This window comes from Morone saxatilis, unplaced genomic scaffold (assembly GCF_004916995.1).
Source record: "Morone saxatilis isolate NCDOM2014 unplaced genomic scaffold, NCSU_SB_2.0 Contig15, whole genome shotgun sequence".
In the NCBI taxonomy this organism is placed as follows: domain Eukaryota; kingdom Metazoa; phylum Chordata; class Actinopteri; family Moronidae; genus Morone; species Morone saxatilis.
The window spans coordinates 7,213,605-7,226,515 of record NW_023339707.1 but is presented as its reverse complement, the minus strand read 5'-3'; the positions used below and the strand labels follow the sequence as shown (position 1 = coordinate 7,226,515).

General features: G+C 40.1%; 1 protein-coding gene across 1 annotated transcript in view; it reads left to right on the top strand.

The window, feature by feature from the left end:
* nphp4 (nephronophthisis 4) overlaps window positions 1–12,911 on the top strand; it is a gene marked incomplete in the record, with an annotated part of 148,332 nt that overhangs the window by 14,256 nt on the left and 121,165 nt on the right. The window contains 2 exon segments of the mRNA XM_035655832.1: window positions 9,019–9,188; window positions 9,612–9,676. Coding sequence (XP_035511725.1) covers window positions 9,019–9,188; window positions 9,612–9,676 — 235 coding nt within the window.

Genomic DNA, 12,911 nt, shown 5'->3' with positions numbered 1-12,911 from the left:
TAGATACCGGTGTGTTTTGTGTGTGTGTGTGTGTGTGTGTGTGTGTGTGTGTGATCGAGGGAATTCAAGGGCCACAAGAGCTACTGCCGAGGTGGCAGTAAGGAGAGATGAGAGCCTCGAGGAGGTGTTAGGTGTGTGTGTATGTGTGGGACTTATTTCTTCTGTGTGTGGTATATTTGACTCGATTCTTACTTGAGTCTTCTTCCTCCATCCCTATCTCATTTCTCTTACAGTCACTCCCTTTTTTCCTCCACACACGCAAACACACACACACACACACGCAGAGTGAGCTTGTCCCTATAATTCTGTTATCAGCTCTCCCGGGGGTCTTCGTTGCCTGTGTGTGGGGTAGAGAGAGGGAAAGAGAGACACTGAGACAGAGAGAAAGAAAGAGATTCTCTCTGTCTTGTTCTTTGTTGTTCCAGGCTTTGACATGTCAATTCCAACTTTACCTTTTTGAATGTGAAGTCTGGCAGTGCTCCTCCAGTCCTTTCATCATTGTATATTTCCTGCATTCCTCCCTTATTGTGATGCATCTCCAGCATTCACAGTCAGTGCCCGCAGTTTGTCTGTGAGGCATTTCAGACAGGATTTACAAAATGTCAGGAGAACAAAACCTGGGTGACAAACTAAGACTTTACCCAGCAAGCACTGAGATCTGTCACTGGCAAAGCTGCCGATGTTGTCGAATGCAGGATCTTTGGATTTTGTTGGAGTCAGGGACAAGGCAGCGAACACCAGAGGCACTGAAAACAAAAAATGAGGAACAGGGACTCGGGGAAAAGGTTATGGGAGTGCTATGTGCTGATTATGAGGTTTTCATTGTGTGCAGGCATGTATTATGGAAACTAGAGTCGGTGTTGATACTGACAATAGGTTTGAACTGTCACTGAAGCAAGTTTGCTATAAGGGAAATGTCTGTTACTACACTGCTACTGTTCTTTCACCTTGTTAGTTTCTCATCTGCTTCAGACTTGCCTTGGCTATGATCCCAGGCATACAACCTGTCAGGACACATGTAACTCAGAGTTGAAATTCCCTCTGCTCAGTTTTCAACTTCATCTGTTATACCCAAGTCAGTTTGGAGCCATTATCCATCTTTGTCAGTGTCTGTATCTAGAGAGACAGTTTAAAATGTGTTTTCAGACAAGTGCCTTTTGGATTTAAATACACAATGGATTTGTGACCTTTTGCTGCACTTGTGGTGGGACCTGAGGATGATCAGTTTGATCCAAAGTTGTCCCTTTGGACAACTACCTCTCAGATTACCATGACATTTATTATGGACATTCTTAAGAGGATGTTACCTGATGATTCAGGTGACCTTTCCCCAACATTTTAATAGCATTATCACCCATGATATTATCTGTATTTTACTGTTAATACTTCTAAAAGACAAATTGCCATGAAATACTTTTTTTCAACAATCATCATTTCATCATCACATTGTCAGATGGTGAACCATTTCCATTTTGGACACTCAGAGACACTGAGACAAAATGTCAATTCTACCCTCTAATCTCTGTCACAAATCAAGCAATTTAAGTGTTAGCCAGGTTCTTAGAGTTGTAGTTAATGTTTGTTAATGTAAACTCAACATGGTTTTGCTGCTTCACAATGTTACACTTTCTACTGGTCAGCAACTCAAAGGACAATGTTTTCCTACTTGACCTCGACTTGTCTTTAATGTTGCATCTTGACTTGACATTGAGAGGACCTAAATTATAAGCTACAAAGCCACTGAGGGGCTCAGAGTCAATTTTGTGTGAGCTAATGGAAACAAAAGACTCAAGAGGTAAATTAAATGCACAGTAGTGTGTGGCATTGATGTGCCACTGATGGATAATTGATGCTGCTGCAGTGTAGCAAGATGGTCAGCCACGATACTAGTCAAAGAGCCAGTGTTGCGAGATAGTGGACATAGAGCCAGCGTAGCAAGATAGACTTCAGATTTCAGCCAGTTTATTTATTATCTGCTCCAGCCTTTCCAACTTCTTATACACGGATATGGTTATAATAATGGTCCAAAATGCTGGGAAATTGCATAGAAAAACGTAAATGTCTTCCACAAACCTAGGGAAAATGCTGAAATTTTAAGCTAGTCTGATGCACGTGACGCATTGCATGGGCACACACACAGCTGTTGAGCTATTTTGTAAGGGGAAACTCTGACTGTAGATGATTCTTATGTTGCACTCTTCTGCCTACAACTTTTCTTAATTGTTTGCCATAATGTTATTTTGCTTTACTATTTAATAATGGCTCAACCCACCACGTCTGGTTGTCATATACATTTTCTTATTCATATCAGAAACCTTTCAGTTCTTGGAGCTATGGACACATTTTGGTCGGTACCACAAAGGTATTGAGGTTCAGTTGTATAGACCAGACATCCTAATCTATGGTGAGAATAAATGGCTGGTCAGTTCTAAATTGCTTCACTAGCTGTTTTAAATTCTGTCGTTTAAAATATCCTCAGATGGAGATTTTTGAAAAATGAGAATCATTTCTCGATGAAAGTCCTTTTTGGATAGAATCGCATCACTGTCACCCTCATTCCTTGGAAGGATTCTACATAATTGGGCTGTTTCTCCAGTAATTGCTGCAGTCCTTTCATCTTTGGCTGATAAATCAGCTTTTCCCTGTCCTCCACCTGTTCTTTTTCTTCATTTCCTTCTCTGTTTTGTCCTTATGACATACACTTTTATATCAACCCACCTTTTTTTAACTTCAGCCACATTGAACACCTCAGGGGACACAGCATTCACTGCCTCCATTAATGCCTTCCAAACCTCTTTTTTCTGCGCACCAGTCACAAAAAGAACACCATTTCTACCTTCAACTTCTCAATCAACTCCATTACACCGCCACTTCTTTTTTCACTTGTCATGCTTCAGGTTTTCCCTGGCTGCCTCCTTCACTTCTACATCTCTGAGACTGCAGAATGGCCCTTCTTATACAGTACATACATAAAGGCTCAGGAGTGTATTATGGTAATGGTAAGATCCAAGTTTACCAAATATAGACAAATGTTTCTTAGCATAAAGTAAGTTAATTTCTGTCGACATATTAATATAGCTAATATAGTGAATGAGAATCTATGTGCCTAAAATGTGTATTAAACAATAGATGCTAAATCCAAAAGGGGATCTTCACAAATTCACTAACTTCCTGGAAATTAAGACTTAACTGGGCACTCTAAGTATAATCAGACTAGTTTTCATTTCAATAAACATCATTATTCTGACATTGTGCTTATGTTGAACATTTTCTGTTTGGGAGGTGGTGCTATTTTGCCCCAATCAGTAGAAACTGACATGCCTGTCCCGTTGACGTCTTTTTGAGTTGACAAGCTGTCGCTATGGAGCAGTTAGTTTACCTTCTTTCATGTTGGTTGAAGAAACCAGTTTGACTGCGTCAATCCAATCGACTCTTTTTATCACCATTTTTTGTGGCAATTTATCTGTTGCTATTTTTCTGGGTCTGGCACAGGACGATGATGCTTCCAATCCTAATCCTACTTACAAAGCGACGAACACAGCAGCAGACTTATCTCAATCGCTGGAAAAATTGGAGATGGTGGCAGTGATTCTGTGTACTGAATTTGGCTGGGTCCAAATTGAAACTAATCGGGACCCATATATATTGCTAGGCTGTTTGTTAATTGGTGGCACATGATGGTGCTGCCTGTGTTGCTCTGTATTTGGGATTAACTACCCTCCAGTCTTTTAGGAACGGGTTTGGTTTGGGTCCATTTTGTTGAAACTTGGTGAAGTCTATTTGATTCAACTGTCACACGTATGCATGCTCAGTCCTAGCTAACCAGCTGCGATCCAATGACATTATTGACCATAAGGAAGCCTGGAGCCTCCATCACTGTCATTTTCTTTGCCTCTCTATCATCCACACCACCATCTCTCATCTCTCCTATGCTGGTGACAGTCATAGAATTTCACACTGAGAGGATTTGTGATGCTGATACCCGCTGGTTCTGTGCCTGTCAAATGACTTACTGTGCCTCGCTCTTTTCCTCTCCCCCTCTCTCTTCCCTCCACCTCAAGGCGTTGGCTATGCTGCCAAAACTAGTATCAAAGCGTTATAGCCAAGACTCTTCCTGAGTGCATGTGCTTAGCTTAGCTTCATAGGACTTCATGAGCTGAGCTGTGACTTTGAGTTTTTGCCTTTAACAACAAAGTCCCAGGGTGTAGACACATGGTATACAACAAATGTAGTAGAGCTCACAGTTATATGTATACTTATATAATGCATTAAAGCCAGATAGTGTATTCATGTGCTTATTTTTCTATGCTGCATGATGGTAGCCTATATTTATCTTAAACACACATGCACACACAACCACATGCATTCATACAGGTACATGCACAACATGTGAATAGTTAATACAGGCATGCAGACATGTGGAGCTGGTCTATTATCTAAGTCCCAGGTAGCTGACACTAGTGCTCCCAGCCTCCCAGCCAGCATGCTGGCTAAATGGAAATACTCTGTTAGCTTTTCTTTTGGGAAGCCTCCGGGGGTCGAACAACAGGGCCCTGTCAATTACACTCCAGTTGCTCTGGACCTCTCTATGCAAAACCAGTGCCCATTTGCAACGTCTTTTGTTTTGTGCAATGCCTGTGATTCCCCCCTTCGGTGCTTGCCTAGTTGCCCACAAGTCGAGAATTTGAATGGCCACCTCGAGAGAGCAGGAAGAATTAGCCTCAGCTTTTGCACTCTGATAGGACTATAAGAGGTCCATAATTGCTTGTTTAGCACGAATAGCCAGTAATAGGACTCTATGAAGCTGTTACATACTTGATATACTTGCTTAGCTGTACATGTACATATATATAGATGTATATCTATATATATATATATCCAATTGGATCCAGTGTAATGACTGTATTGTACTTGCTTAGCTGTACATGTACAATACTAATATCCAGCAACTGTCCAGTCAATGGGTTTAGACAGTGGGCAGTCCACTTAACCCAGTCAACATGTCAATGCATATAGTTTATCACAAAATGTGGCCATCACAATCTTCTCTCTTTATCTCCCTCGCTCTCTCTCTTTTCTACATCTCACAACATTGCTCTCTCTCTCTCTCTCATGCTAGAATTTTTCTCTTTCCTGTCACAGTTAAGTTCTCTGTCACTCACAAAGGGGTCTCAGCAAAACCTCCAGAAGCTGCAGACAGGCTGGTTGTTGGTAGTGACTTCAAGCTACATGCCTCTGTGCTGATGATGTTTTAATGTCACCCCATTGCCGCTCGCCCCTCTTTACTCAAGTTGTGGGAGGGTGGATATTTACCCCTGCGAGAATCGATTACTGCTTTGTTGACAGTTGCTGCGGAGTATAACCTCTCATTAGGTCCAACATATGCTGCGCCTGGCGTTGCTGCCGATGCAAGCTGTTTTCTCAATGACATCTCCCAGTGCTCCTGTGGTGTTGGGAAGGAGCAAGATCTCATAACATTGCCTTAACATAAAGTTCTGGGGAAAAAGTGTAGTGCTTTATGTTTGAATAGTACAAATGTGGAGATTTGCTCAGGAAAACAGAGGTGTCAGTGTAGAATATTTTAATGTGAGGGCAAATATGTTTCCATAGCTAATGGTGTGAAAGTATACACAAATCAGAATTCAGAATTGTTCAATTTTTTTCTCATATGTTGGAGCAGGCCTTCCTGTTAATACAAAATGTTACAATCCATTCATTTCTTATTTGCAGTACTTACCAATACACAATGAATATCAATAAATGTATAGCATATGCTGTGATAATCCACATATAGTGTGGATTGAAGGACACTGTGTCTACAAGCCAGAAACTAAAATGGAATCTAACCAAATATGAAGACAGGCAGCTGAATACAGACATAGAATGCCCCCTAAAATAATAATAAAAAAGTGGATTTAGTGTTAAGTTACAAGGCATAAACTGGAAGGCTGTTCCTGTGTGGCAACAAGAGATCGTCATGGCAACGTATGACAAATCACGGCAAAGCTGTGTGGATGACAGAACAGTGAGGTTCTTTGTATTAGATCAATCGTAAGAACAGAAACATTGCAGTTAACAACCATGTGAAGCTGAAGATAATAATGCCTTCAGTCTTCCTTCCACTTGCATAACTTCACATTTGAGGCAGTTCGTTGACTATGGCAACCAACTCAGTCGATACAGTTGGTCGTAGATGAAGCACCATCAGGCTTGGGCCTGCTCTGAAGCGGGATCTAAACGGCACTCGTCAGCAGAGAAGTCTCCAGCTGTGAATTTGTATTGGAAAAGGGTATGAAAAGGCCATGGGAGGCATACGCAGCTGCAGCTAAAGCATGCTGTACCATCCCCGGAAAACTGAACAAATCAGCTTTAGTGTTTATTCAAAACACTTGACATTATTTTATCCTTTGTCCAGCTTTTCTCAAAACATTCACAACCAGTCATGGCTGTTTTCTTGTGCATTCACTAAATCCTGTGAAAATCTGAATGATTACAAATTGAGCGCAGGAGATTTTTGCCCTGTGGGGACAGATTGTTATTTATTTATTTTTTCCTGAGATTGGAACAGAATCAATTTGGAGGTGTATCAAAGCAGTGAAGCAGATGAAAAAGGAATTCTACCTTTGAATTGGAAATCCGTCATGGACAATGTCCATGTTTGGATTGCTCTGAGTCTGGGGACTACGTCTTTGACCACAATGCAAATTCCACATTATTACAGGGGGAGGAAACTTGGGTGAACATGATAGAAAATATGGACCCCCTTCCCAATCTCTTGTTCTTACAGCTTGGGATAGGTTCAAGAGAAGTTCATTCAAAGATGAGGCTTTGATTTGGGAGTTACGGTTGTAGGGAATTAAATAAATAAACTGAGTGAAAGTAAAGTTTTCAGTCTATGAATACTGAATAACGTGCATCTTGGGAAGGGGGGATATTTTTACTTTCTCAGCTCAGCCCATGTTTGCTGCTGCTAGAATATCTGTCTTAATTCTAGCTCAGCAAACATAACAAATAAATGCTAAGTTCTTGTTGTACTGTGCATTATTACCATGATTGAGAAATGAGTCAGATGGCACATTAGAAATCAGATACTAATATGTGTACTTTTCTCTCAAAGGTTCTGTTAAAAGCTGAAAATTTCTGAAAATGTCCTAACAAATTCAGAGCATCTATGTTCAGTAACCAGTTATTGTTACTTATCCCATTCTCTACCACCACCACAACTTTCATCATAGCAGATCCATTGATTTTTTAAGCTCTTTTGTGAATGTCTAAGTCCAATGAATATAAGAAAACAAGCAAACAAACAAATAAGTACATCAAACCATGGCTTGACGAGTGTCTTTGTCTCTCATGTTTTCCATTTGTATTCAGGAGTATTTGTATTTGGTAATTTAAACTCACCGTGCCTAGAGATAAAAGACTGATGTGGCCGAAATAGGAATGCCTCCGAGGTTTTGAATTTGAATATACGCCTCTGTGGTGGCTGATAGCTGGGTCTAAAGATGAACAGTGCCACAGTGGGCTGGGAGAAATTGACTCTGTATTTCAAGGTAGCTCATGTCTACTTAAGCTATTTTTTTTTTCTGCCGACACTGTCATGTTCTTCTTTATGGTTTTGAAAAATAACAGGCTTTATTGTGCTTGGGGACCAATGGATCACAGAGAATTTGTGGGTCTCTTTATCATATTCAGGCCTGTGTGCATGTAAATCAGTGTGGCTCTGCTGTAGGTGGGCTATTATTTCCATTTTGAATGGCACATCAGAGTCAGTAAACAATTGCATCTACCTGGCACTGACTACAAACAGGCTCCCAAAAGGCTTGACTGTCTTTCTCTGAACTTGTGTAAAAATTGCGAGGTCAAACCCCCCCACATAATCCTAAAGAGTCCCCTCACCAGGGGAGCACATACCCGCCTCTCGACTGTTAAATTTCTGGTGTCACATCCTCACCAGTCAGTCTTTTGTGTGGTACACAAAGCACCATACAGATACACGCACACACTCATGCTCGTAGTTTGTAGTTATTGTTCATAAGATTACTTATGCTAATAATACATTTTATGAAAAGTTTTGAAACCAGACATAACATGATTAAAGAGCAAAATATTTTTTTTTCAGGCAAACTTCCACTTTCTTTTATGTTGCTTTCAAACCTAAACTGTTTGGTCCAGTTAAAACAAACGCTGCTGCGTTATCTCGTTGTGGATCTTTTGGCCTTGTGTGGATGCTATCAATTGATCTCCAGTGCCACCGGACCAAGAACCGCTTGAACTCCTACTCCATGTACTTCGGCAGTTCATTAATTCCATTTAGAGTTCATGACTTAGCGATCTCACAGAAATACCTTCTGGAATATTTATATACAAGACACCTCTTTTTCGTCCTTCATCTGTCTGTCATCATTCTTTGTGAGCTCTTTGTGACACCAGAAAACATTCACATTAGAAGCATTAGACTGCGGAATGACCTGCTGCCAGTCACCAGAATTTGATGAGCTGATGATGCAGGATGACAATCGCCAAAACTGTCCAGTCAATGAGTTAACTGTAAGTCTGTATGACTTGGTTTGTTTGTAAAATGCAAGTGTAAACACAAACTGGACCAGAACTAAAATTCAACAATGTATATTTTTTTCCCTTGGTCCAGACAAAAAGGTGTGAAAGCACCCACAGTTTTGAGGCTTAAGCAAACCCAATGTAATCTTATCGGATCCGTGAGGTGACGATGAAGTTTGGGATGTATGACAGGGTTTGCAGAAATGTGCAGATCCAGGTGACAGTGGGTGAATAATATAAAATAAAATGATACATTAAATGAATGAATAAATGAATGAATGAAACTTGGTTTAAAGGTTGCTATGGCCCACAAATGCCACAATTTTCATGTCTCATTTTACAAAATGTTTGGATTACAGAAATTAGCATCAGATAAAATCCAAACTGCTTTCTAAACAACTCAGAGATGTAGCATTGATTGATGTCTTTCTTCACTTCATGTTTTATTTGGTTCTGTAGGTCCTGTACTTCCATACGTCTCTGCAGTTGCCCAGCACGGTGGTGGTTATGGAGCTGGTGTCCTTGACACCCAGGCCAGACGGCGCCCAGCATGCCCTGGGGCGAGGCTTCACTGTCCTGGAGCTTTTTACTATCAGGACAGGCTCTCAGCCTGCTGAAGGGGACAGAAGGTGATTAGCCCATTCTTAATTACACCATCCAGCCATTAATGAGGTTTCCTACGAGGAGATGGTTGAAGGACAGGTATGTTTGTGGTGAAGAGGTTGCTGCTTGAATATCATCCAGGGAGTGGCAGCTTGTTTCGTCTAGTATACTTATACCTACCTTAAGCGTTTGCTATAAATTGTAGCTCACCTGTAGTGATTTACTTTTTTTCTGCTTGCTTGCAGAACTTATACTTCAAGCTGTTTTGGATTTGCTCTGTTGACAGCAGTCAGGCTTTAGAGGGGATGGTCAGGAAGATGGTTGAGAGACACTAGATTTAAACACTAGAATTAAAGGTTGCTAACACCACGGTTGACACGTTTTTGTTATGTGTAGCAGCTCCATTGATTAATTCTGTCATTCAGGTTGTTTTCAATTTCTTTTCCCAGGCTAAATCTACACCATGGATCACCAAGAAGCCTCCTCCATCCCCTGCTGAAGGACACTGTTGATTGTAAGGACCTTTTTTATATACAATGTTTTGTAAATATATATATATTGTTTGTTATCTTTAAGTATTTGTCCCTGGAGAAGTGCAGCAGGAAAGCTGAACATGTGGGGTTTAACAGGGTTCTTTTCAGGCCAGTAAAGCTATGTTTTTGGAGGTGAGAACCTTGACAACCTCACCATCTGTAGATACAAATGAAGACACTTTAAACAATAAAAGGTGCAGTGCCACCCCTCAATTCTGTTCTGTTATGTTATAGCAAGCTTATCTGTCCCAAAATGTAATATACCAATGATTCACTTACACTTCATACAGTCTGAAGGGGATACCTGGCTGGCAGGGAATATATCTGCATAGATGTAACAACTACTCACAAGGTAAAATGATACATGCTATGGTGAAGTAAAGTAAAGTGGATCGAATAGCAAAACATTTAACTTATGTAACCGAGCTCAACTGGCACCGCCATACTAAAACCTTTCTAAAAACTCCCAGCACAAACCTTTTTCCCTGAGGAAAAAACAAATTACTACAGTATTCCTGTGGAAAGTCAAAAAGAGATTACCCCTGTGTATGGCAATAGGCATTAAAATATAAAAAAGAAAACACAAGATCAGAAAAACATAATTGGTGAGAAGATACAAATAAGCAGTGATTGTGGATTTGCTACATTATGAAATGACACAAACAAGGATTCTCTGTCAAGTATCTGAATGTCCTGCCAGGTGCCATCACAGAAAGGTGGGTCAACTACCATGTAAGGTCAGTCTAACAAAGGAGTCTAAAAGAATCGGATTTTTTCGAAATGAAAGTATTCCCATGTGGCCAGAGTATAACTGATCATCAAAACCTCCATGTTTTGTTTTTTTGGTAATTTTCTAGTCTTTTTAGCTGTATTTTTGTTTAAGAGACTATGTGCAAGTTGTGTCCAAAGCTGAGTGATTTGAAATACCCTTGCACTCTCCAGAATACCTTACATTTACCTATACAGTGGGTTATTACTTGAATGAATAACTTATTTATTCTTCTTCTGGCTTCAGGTGTGAGATGTTTTGGTGATTTCACATATATAGAATAGATTATCTCTAAATATTAGACTAACATCAGTTAGCAGTTGAGAACAAATCTTCTTGAATTATTGAGTTAGCTACTGAAGCTCAGGGTTGGTCTAGATATGTCCTTGCTTGGCCTAAAAACTAAAGCTATGAATTACAAAACACTGTAGAGCCTCACAGTATGAATAACACTGTACCCAGTGAGAGACAGAGTTCCTGTCTTGGCTATCATGTCACATGAATATTAGAAAACCTTCTCTCAAACAGACTTTTATGCTGGCTGAATTATTAACCACATGCCTGTTGTTTAATAGAACATTGCTAGTTTGTTTTAAGAGCCATATTGCTGACACTCTCACTGTTGCTCTTTTATGGTCAGAACCCTTTTCCATTTCTTTAAATCACTTTTATTCTCATCCACTGTGACAGGGACACATCCCTGTATCTACTGCTTAATGTGAAAAATTTTGAGGGTGAATTTGCGGAGTGAAACACGCATCTGAAACCGTTTTGTGCTGGAATGAAATAAGAATATTTCCATATAATGGAAATTCATGTCTGATTGTGTGAAAGTATTATAATGAAAAAACATACCCTGGAGGCTGACATTATTTTTATTCTTCATTCATTACAAATTCAACATTATTCAGTTTCCCCGACTTTGTTTTTGAAAATACTGTAGCTTCGGAGAGAAGAATAATGTCTTCATTACTTCTTGGTGTGTTGCAAATTAAGTTGGGGTTAAAAGTTGAATTGAATTAAAGTGAATGAATTAAAACTATAAATCGATGCATTTCCACATGTCTGCCATATTAAAGTGATAGCAAGAATCACACACCATCATGCTTCTTTAATTGACGCACACTCAATTGGAACGATGATGGTGCACACTGTGCCCTTTTGTCACAGAGAACACACTCAACTGCACCGATGAATTAGGCAGACGTTCAGACTGTCTTGACACAGGTAGTACTGATAAAAGAAGCTCATGTTAATCCATAGACTATTACTTGTGACATCTCTTAGGGCCAGCAGTGCTTAGGTTAACAACAAATAGATGCAGACAGAAACCAGAATACTTCATGGATGAAGGTTATCATTCATTGTCCATCACAATCTCCACAACGCATTCCTCTTTTTTGGGATGTATTACCCTGGCTTCCCAACACATAGTGTTGAGGGGTATAACAGCCTCAGACAGGGTTTTAAAATTTTGGAAAGTTATCACAGCGGCAGTCATTAATCTTTATTTGCAATAGTCAGTTCTGTTCATGTTTCAAAGTAATCCACCAGGAATTTGTGCTTGCCCATATTTAATTGGCCCACACACGGTGTTGTCGGCATTGCATTGAAGCCCAAGTTGAGCAAGGTTCCACCTTCTGGTTGATAACTGCTTTAAAAAGATAAATAAATTAAAAAAAAAATATTGTGGGCTGTTATGGTTGTCTAAGAAGAGCAAACAAACCTCAGTCTTATCATTTACACAATGGTGCTTTTCGTTCCAAGGCCAGCAATTGTATTCTATCCACAGGAGACAGGTAGGTCAGCATACTGTTCACAGAGCAAAATGTGGTCTTTTGTGTTCACACTCCACTGAGAAAAGCAAAAGATCCATTTGATGCATTTGTACATATGTGTTTAATCGGTTCGTCTCATAAAGACTACTATCAATGTACTCGTGTGTGTACCTGGTGTCACAGTGGTTGACAGCCAGGTCTGGACTGTGGACATTGTGGTTATATGTTATGCACCATACTGTCAGTGGATTTGTCTCTCAAATTTAACGAAACAATCAAAGTTACACTGCAAATTGTGGGCCACATAGTTTATTGAAAACTCAGGGGATTACCAGAGTTATTAGGATTAATCCTGTGGTGACCATAAATGTCTGTACAGAAGCTCATGTTAATCCATAGACTATTAATTGTGACATCTCTTAGGGCCCAGTTTCAGTTTTTAAAAAATACATTGTTTCTGGCCGCCTTGGTAGCTCACCTGGTAGAACCCGACCTGTTGCCCTTTGCAGGTCAGTTGTGTGTTACCAACAGGCCTTACAGGATAACTGACCATCTGATCCTCAGGCGCTTACCAGGACATCAACAAAACATTCCTGTGATTTGCGAACCAGCTCCGCCTTTAACACGACTGGACAGGGATAATAATTTAACCTGGAAATGGAATGTCAA